General features: G+C 64.6%; 1 protein-coding gene across 1 annotated transcript; it reads left to right on the forward strand.

Moving 5' to 3' along the window:
• Positions 1-1965: 1965 nt before the first annotated feature.
• FBLN7 (fibulin 7) lies at positions 1966-8084 on the forward strand. The gene is made up of 8 exons (XM_072858612.1): positions 1966-2102; positions 3412-3571; positions 4106-4276; positions 4793-4918; positions 5016-5153; positions 5233-5370; positions 6339-6477; positions 6637-8084. Exons 1-8 carry the CDS (start codon positions 2001-2003, stop codon positions 7007-7009), a joined length of 1347 nt encoding a protein of 448 aa, XP_072714713.1. The 5' UTR covers positions 1966-2000; the 3' UTR covers positions 7010-8084.
• Positions 8085-8290: the final 206 nt, after the last annotated feature.

Consider the following 8290-nt stretch of genomic DNA (forward strand, 5'->3'; position numbering starts at 1 on the left):
CCTGCATGATTTTCATGGCGGAGTCTGGCTCTTCCCCGGAGCTCTTTCCTGGGCTGAAGTCATGAGGGGTTGTAATTAAATGCTGTAACTAGTTTTTCTGTATTGGGAGGCTTTGGTATTTGAGCTCCCCACGGCTCACAGGTAAGGGGCAGCCCCTGACCCCCCCAGGGCTAACAGAGCGTGGCCGGGGCGGACGGTGCCGAGGTGTGGGGGCACACGGTGAGCACAGGTGAGCTCCCTTGTGCCACCCCGCGTGGCGTTGGCTTCCCGCTGTCCAGGCTGCACCAGCACCAAACGGCGAGGGTGCAGCCGGCCTCACGTGGCCTTTTTTTTCCCCCTTTTTCCCCATTTGTTGTGGCTTTGGTGATGGGCAGCCCTATGGATGGTCTGGGCCCCTGCTACACAGCAGGCTGAGGGATTTCACGCTGCGAGACATCCCCGTCGAGAATCGCAAGCGCAGCCCAAACAGGAACAGCGGGCGCTTCAAAATCCCCTTCTCCCAGACAGCAGGCTTCCGTCTGTCCCGGCCGTTTGCCGAGAAACCCGTGGCTCCTGTCGCAAGGACGGGGAAACAGGAGTCTGTCGGGGGGTCCCGGGAGGGATGGAGCCACCCTGCCGTGGCTCGGCCCTTCCCAGCCGCCCCTTCTCCCTTCGAGGGGATTTCTGCTCTTTCCGTAGCAGGGGTTGCTCCGCAGCAGCCGGCCGCCCCGCCGTGCCCAGCAGATGGAGCAGGGACCCCGCGCACCGCCCGGCCGCCTCACGCCGCTCCTGCGGGGGGTGCCGGGGCTGGGAATGGGGGGCGGGGGCTGGGGAGGGGGTGCGTGGGCCGGGGAGGGGGTGCAGGGCTGGGGAAGGGGGTGCAGGGGCTGGGAATGGGGTGCAGGGGCTGGGGAGGGGTGCAGGGACTGGGAAGGGGTGCAGGGGCCAGGGAAGGGGGTGCAGGGGCTGGGAATGGGGGGCAGGGGCTGGGGAGGGGGTGCAGGGACTGGGAAAGGGTGCAGGGGCCAGGGAAGGGGGTGCAGGGGCTGGGAATGGGGGGCAGGGGCTGGGGAGGGGGTGCAGGGACTGGGGAGGGGTGCAGGGGCCGGGGAAGGGGTGCAGGGGCTGGGAATGGGAATGGGGTGCAGGGGCAGGGGAGGGGTGCAGGGACCGGGGAGGGAGTGCAGGGGCTGGGGAAGGGGTGCAGAGGCCGGGGAAGGGGTGCAGGGGCTGGGAAGGGGGTGCAGGGGCTGGGGAAGGGGTGCAGAGGCCGGGGAAGGGCTGCAGGGGCTGGGGGACGGGTGCGGGGCTGGGGAAGGGAATGCAGGGCTGGGTAAGGGGGTGCATGGGCTGGGAAGGGGGTGCAGGGGCTGGGGAGGGGTGCAGGGGCCGGGGAAGGGGTGCAGGACCGAGGAAGGGGGTGCAGGGGCTGGGGAGGGGTGCAGGGGCCGGGGAAGGGGTGCAGGACCGAGGAAGGGGGCGCAGGGCTTGGGAAGGGGCGCAGGACTGCGGAAGGGGTGCAGGGCCGGGGAAGGGCTGCGGGGGCTGGGGAGGGGCGCAGGGGCTGGTGCTCGCTCGTCTCGGCAGCGGCAGAAGCAGCTTTTCTGCCAGCCCCCCCCGGCGCGGCAGGAGCGCAGCGCGGGGGCCGAGCGTTGCTCCGCGGGGCCTGCGCCGGGCGGCAGCAGCGCGGCCGGGGGTGCCGGCAGCGGGGCAGAGCCCGGGAGGTGTCCGCGGCCCCGGGCTGACGCCCGCAGCATCCCCCCGGGACAGGGCCGGCGCCGGGGCCGGGGCGGGGGGTCCCGGCTCCCCGGGGCGGGGAAGCGCCGTCCTCCCCTCGGGCGGGGGGGGGATGAGGGGGGCGAGCGCCGCGTCCCGTCCCGCTCCACGGGGGAGCGCGGCCGCGCGTGGGGCGGGGGCGGCGTGGGAGGGAGAGAGCTCCGGGGCCGGGGCGGGGAGAGGCGGCTGCCGGCGCCCGGGAGAGCCCTTCCTCGGCGGACGAGAGCCGCGCCGGCCGCCGGACCATGCCGGGAGCGCGGTGCCGCCTCCCGCTGCCGCTGCCGCCGCCGCCGCTGCCGCTGCTGCTGCTGCTGCTGCTGCCGCTGCCCGCAGCGCCGGCGGCCCAGGTGAGCGGGGCCGGGGGGCGTCGGGGGGCCCCTCGGAAGGGCTTTGCGGGGAGGAAGGGCTCCCTCCTCTTCCCCCCCATTCCCGCTGGGTGTCTGCCCGCCCTTACGGCCCGCGCTCCGGCCCTGGCCCCAGCAAACAGGTGGGCAAAGGCGGGGGGGAGCTTGAACAGGGCTTAAGCCGGCCCGGTTCCTTTGGGGCTCCTTTTTCTCCTGCTTATCCCGCACCTGAAGTCACCATGAGCACAGCGGGGGCGAAGAATCCTCCTGGCTTTACGGGAGAGCGGGGCTTTGCTACGGCTCAGCATCCCGCGGGGAGCTCACGCTGGCTCTTGAAGTTAAAACCAGCCCTAACAAAGAGCTGTTTATTAAAGCGAGCTACACGCCAGGCATCTATTTGCTTTTGCCTCCCTCCCTCTCGGCGCGGGGCACCCCAGAGCTGCAGGCACAGACCGGCTCATCCCCACCAGCAGCCCGTGACCCCCCAAAACTGCACCAAGGGAAGCAGGGGACAGCACGCCGCTTGGGCTGGCTCTTATTTCTTCTTCGGAAGCCCTCAGTAGCTATTTGGAAAGGAGAACGACTTCACCCCTGCACAGCGTGGCTGGGGGGGGAAGAATTCCCTTGGGCCAGGTGGGCCGGTGCCCGGCAGCTCTGCTCGCCTTCCCGGAGCTCATTCGCCCCCAGCCTCGTGCCACCCGGACCAGACCCTCTGTGCTCTCTCGCCCATGCGCTCTGCGAACCTCTGAGCTCTAAAACTGGCTTGGCTTTGCTCAGCTCTTGCTCTTTTTCTTCTGTTTTAAGTCAATTCCGCAGGAAACCTATAATAACGATGCCCGTCTCCTGCATGAGTCAGTCCCGTGGTAGCGATCGGTTTGCAGGCAGGAGTCCCACCAGTGTTCCTGGCCCCAGCAGAACTCACAAGACAGCTGTTTTCCTCTTATTTTGTAATGTGGAAGTGGGACAGGGCTCTAGCTCCAGCAGGATGAAACATGAGTTATGGCATCTCTCCCAGGGCTAACAAAGTGATTACAGCCCTGCTTGTAGCGCTGCGTTACCCATTTAGATGTAGGAGAGCATGCCTGAGCTAAGGACTTCTTGCACAGGCTAAAAAAACTCCTGCATCTGGGTAAACGGGGGGAAAAAATATCAAATCAGGTACCTCGGGGGACCTCGGGTGCTGCAGAGCTCCTGCACGAGCATCCCCCCGCAGCCAGGGCAGGCTGCGTGCAGCAGGTTGGGTGCCGGGTGGCACGGCAGCACGGGGACCGGAGCGACGTCCCCTCGCTGAGCGGCCGCCCCGTCCCCGCAGAGCTGCCTCAGCAGGCAGCAGCTCCTGGCCGCCATCCGGCAGATGCAGCAGTTGCTGAAGGGGCAGGAGACGCGCTTCGCCGAGGGCCTCCGCGTGATGAAGAGCCGGCTGAGCACCCTGCACGCCTCCCTGGCCAAAGCCACCCCCGAGCCGCCGGCCGGTGAGTCCCCCCTGGTCCCACCGGCTGCTTTTATGGCCTCAGAGGATGCTGCGGTGGGCAGGTCAGGATGCTCAGGGCTGTGATGGGTGGAGGTCTGGGCATCTCCACAGATGGAGATACCTGTTCCCATGTTGGCAATTTGTGAGCGTGAATTCGAGCGCTTCTCCAGCCTGGTAGGATGTGGGGAGGCTCAAAAGCCCTTAGCGGCAAAGCTGAGAGCTCCTGGCAAAGCACTGGAGGCGAGCAGGCTGGAAAACCACGTCTCCAGCCAAAGAGCCACCGTCCTGTGCTGGGAGCACGAGAGGCACAGCAAAAATGCCACCAAACCCCTTGCCAGTGATGCTCAGCCCCACCGTGGGGCTGGATGTTACTGATTAACCTCAGCAGGCCAATATTCGAGGAAAATAACAGTTAAAGAGGAGGTCTTGGAGGAGCGGGGTGAAGCGTGGTCGAGTTGGGGACAGGAAAGATAGGTCAGTGCTGCCCCAAAGCACCCGCCTGCACGCTGACCCCCTCCCCGCGGTGCTCTTGCAGCCTCCTGCCCTGCCCTGCAAGCCCCCGCGGACGGGAGGAAGTTTGGCACCAAGTATTTGGTGGAGCACGAGGTTCACTTCACCTGCGACCCAGGCTTCCAGCTCCTGGGCTCCAGCACGCGGACGTGCCAGCCCAACGGCAGCTGGACCGGGCAGGAGCCCCGCTGCGCAGGTACTGCTCTGGGCTGCCTGCGGCAGGGCTGCCGGGCAGGCGGCCGCGGTCGTAGGGCTGCTTCGTGCCCGTGTCTGCCCGTGGACGTCATTCGCAAGAGTGGGATGCGATTTGGGTTTATTTAAACATGGGGGGTTATTGGGGTTCACCGCACAGGGAGGTATCGCAGCTGTCCCCGAGTCCCAGCTAGCCAACATCCCACGGATACTGCGGCTCCCGCGGCCGGTGATTTGGGGTTTCTCATCCTCAAGGAAAGCTGGAAATTACGGAAATTACACCTGCAGCTCAGCAGCAGAGACGAGGGGAAAAGGCATCAGTGCTACAACGGCTCCCCGCGTCGTAGCAAACCTTTGCGCCAGGGCAGCACCGCAGCGTCGGAAACAGCCGGTGTCCGAGTTCGGCAAAATAAACAGTTCTGATGTGCTGTGGGGGACCAAAGCGGCCCGGCGCGTGCGGCGTTCCCGTGGCTTGCTCCCCAAAGTAAAACGAAATGAAATGCGGCTGCTTTTCTTGCAGAGATCAGTGAGTGCTCGAGCAGCCCCTGCCAGAATGGCGGGACGTGCCTGGAGGGGCTGAACCACTACAAGTGCCTCTGTCCCCAGCAGTGGACCGGGGCCACCTGCCAGTACCAGGCACAGACGGGTGGGTGACTCCCCGCCGGGGTGGGTGACCTGCCACCCTCCAGGCATATTTCGGCACCCCACCTCATTTCAGACCCCATCCCGCGGTGTCCCCCCAGCTCCCCCCGCCTGGAGCGTCACGGATGACCCGGCGTTCAGCCGCCAGCCCCGCTGCGCCCAGATCGACCGGACCCAGCACTGCAGCTGCGAGCCCGGCTTCCACATGAGCGGCACGGCCGCCAACGGCCTCTGCCAGGGTGAGCCACGCCGGGGGGGAGGCGGCGGGGCGGGCCGCGGGGTCTCGGCCGTGCACCCGCTCCCCTCGTCTCTCCGCAGACCTCAACGAGTGCGAGGTGTACAAGCGGGAGGGGGGTCCCCGGCTCTGCGCCCACGCCTGCGTCAACCTCCCCGGCTCCTACCGCTGCGCCTGCCCTGGTGGGTACGTCCTCCTGGGCGATGGCAAGAGCTGCGAAGGTGAGGGGCGGCTGGAAACCCGCGGGTTTACTCCTTTTCCCAACTTGCATGACTCCCGTTTTATTTTTTTCCCTTTTTTCTCCTTGTTTGCGAGCATCACCGGGTGCAAAAATCTCGGCGGGCTTGCACAGAGAGGTGGTTCCCAGGCTGGGTGCGGAGGGGAGAAAAATGGTGGAGGTTCAGGCGCTGGCAAACACGTGCGATGCTTCGGGGCTGTGGGACCCCCCCCCATCAACGTGCGATGCTTTGGGGCTATGGGACCCCCGCTGCGGCGGTGGAGCTGTCCCCTGTGAACGGGATGTCCCCGAGAAGAAACACAAATAGCGTTCAAAAGCAAGAATTAGACGGCGAGGGGTCAGCTTGGAGGCCGGCAGCTTCTCCTCCTACAACAGGGGAGTTGGGGTGTGGGTTGAGAGCAAAGCGCAGCGGCAGCAGGTAGGGACGGTGGGTGGCCAGAAGCGCTCGTATGAAAGTCTCCTCCTGAAAAACAGGGGGGGTTTGTGTTATAAAGTGTTGATTAGTGCAGCTCGTGGTGAAAAAGCGCACGCTTTCTCCTTTTTCTCCCTGATTTCTGCCTGTTTCGGTAGCATCTTGCTAATGCTCGCAGCAAATACCTGCATTCAAAGCTCCTGATTTCATTGCCAGGTATCTTCGTGGTTACATAGGTGTTTAGTAAGAAAAAAGAGATGGTGTTTTCAAACAACTGAGCAGAAGGTTAGGAAAAGAAGCTGCCCTCCTGCTGTGAGAGTGCTGCCGTTAACCCTTGCTGGCCCAGGGCAGAGCTCGGGGAGAGGAGAGCAGGCGCAGAATGGGATTTTAGGCGATTTAGGTGTTTTCAGCCATACTCTCACGCTTTTCTGATCACTATTTCAAGGCGCTTTTGCCTGTTTTCCGCCAAAAGGAAGCCCTCGGGGGGGCGGTTTGAGGTCTCCGGTGAGCTTGACCCGCTGCCCGCCCCTGTTTTGCAGACATCGACGAGTGCGCCCTGTCCCAGGATAACTGCACGAGCGGGACCTCCTGCATCAACACAGGGGGGGGCTTCCAGTGCGTCAGCCCCCAGTGCCCCCAGCCCACCGGCAACATCACCTACGTCAAAACGTCACCCTTGTGAGTGCGGCGGGGGGCAAACCTGTCCCTGCTTCGGTTTTTTGGGTGCTGGGTCCCAAAACCGCATGCGTAGCACCCAGGTGGATCCGAGGTGGGGGACACGAACCCCGCATCCCTGGGGTTCCCTGAAAACCTCCCCCCCTTTTCTTGCCTTTGCAGCCAGTGCGAGCGCAACCCCTGCCCGATGGAGAGCCGGTTGTGCCACCAAGCGCCCAAAACCATCTCCTTCCACTACCTTCCCCTGCCGTCCAACCTGCTGACGCCCACCCCGCTCTTCCGCATGGCCACGGCGGCGGCACCCGGCCGGCCGGGACCCGACAGCCTGCGCTTCGGCATCGTGGGCGGCAACAACCGCGGCCACTTCGTGATGCAGCGCTCAGACCGGCAGACCGGGGAGCTCATCCTGGTGCAGAGCCTCAAGGGTCCCCAGACCATCCAGGTGGACGTGGACATGTCCGAGTACCTGGACCGTGTCTTCCAGGCCAAGCATGTGTCCAAAATCACCGTCTTCGTCTCCGCCTATGAGTTTTAGGGGAGGCGGCAGCCGGGGCGGCTTCCCTGACAGCGCTGGTCCCTGCTCGGCATCCTCCACCCGAAAGCGCTAGCCCTGGAGGCAGGCGTGTCATGGGAGCTCCAGGTGACATCCCACGCCGCAGCCCCTCTGCAGCCAGCCGCCCTCCCCTCTGCGTTAAGGTTATTCTGCCCAGCTGGCTTTTACACCCCCCTATGTGGGGAAAGAAAAGCAAACGAGGTGCAAAAGCAATCAGGTGCAGGGGTTCCCTGCTCGCCGGGGCGCGGGAGCGGAGCATCGTCCTCCCCCGAGGCTCCAGAAGGGCCACGTCCCGCAGCCTTGGCACCCACGCAGCACAGAAAACAGCGGATAGAAGCCACGGCCCTTATTTCCTTTTTAATTCCTTTTTTTTTTTCTTTAGGAAAGAAGTTAAGCTGGTGCATGCGGGAGGAGGGAGGCTCACAGCAGCTACCGCTCTCCTCCCCGCTGGCCCAGCCTTACTTGTGCCGAGCCCAGCCCCGTAAAAACATGATTTTGCTCCCCTTGGGATGCCGAGAAAACCCACGGCAGTCTGCGGGGAGGGGGCTGCTCCGGCGTCTCAGTCCCCCGGGATTGACTGGGACCGGAAAAATCCCTGAACATCCCTCCCTGCAAGGCCTGGCTGGCTCTCGGTGCCCTCCTTGGGAAGCGGGACGCTGCTGCTGGGCGGAGGGGGAACCCCCGGGCTCTGCAGGAGCGCTGGCGATGGGCTCACGGGCAGCAGCTCCTTAAAGCTCCTGAACTGGGTCGTGCGCGCGCATCCCCCCCCCGCCGTGACCTTGGGGAGGGCTTCGGCTGCGCTTGGTGCTTGCGTTGAGGGAGCTCGAGGTGTGAATATTTCATTTTTCAATCCATCAGCCGCAGCCTCCACCCCGCTCTTGTGTAAGCAGCCCCGGGAATAGCTGGGGTTCGGCTGTAACGCGTGCCGGGGGGGGACACACCTCCCCAGCCTTCCCCCTTCCCCCTCGGTACCTGCTCCTCGGTGCAGCGCTTGTGCATGTTAACCACAAAACTTCGACGTTATGCATGTTTCTTCATTATGCTGGTTTTAGTACCATTAAACGATAATATAGCCTCTGAGCAGAGCAAGTACCCGGTGCGTGTGCGGCCGAGGGGGCCGTGCTCACCCGGAGCTGTCCGGGGGGCAAGAACCCACCTCCCTTATTTTTATTTTTCTGCCTTGTGTTGCGTGGAAGGGGCTGGCTGGTGGCAGGGCGGCTCATCCCCGAGCATCCGTCCCCGCGAGCATCCTCCGGAGGCCTC

Source organism: Ciconia boyciana, chromosome 3 (assembly GCF_034638445.1).
Source record: "Ciconia boyciana chromosome 3, ASM3463844v1, whole genome shotgun sequence".
NCBI lineage: Eukaryota > Metazoa > Chordata > Aves > Ciconiiformes > Ciconiidae > Ciconia > Ciconia boyciana.

Excerpts from the sequence above, each read along its gene's own strand:
- FBLN7 (XM_072858612.1), top strand. The coding sequence starts at position 2,001 with ATGCCGGGAGCGCGGTGCCGCCTCCCGCTGCCGCTGCCGCCGCCGCCG. Across the intron at positions 2,103-3,411 it reads CCGCAGCGCCGGCGGCCCAG|AGCTGCCTCAGCAGGCAGCA; the intron begins GTGAGCGGGGCC and ends CCGTCCCCGCAG. Across the intron at positions 5,154-5,232 it reads CGCCAACGGCCTCTGCCAGG|ACCTCAACGAGTGCGAGGTG; the intron begins GTGAGCCACGCC and ends GTCTCTCCGCAG.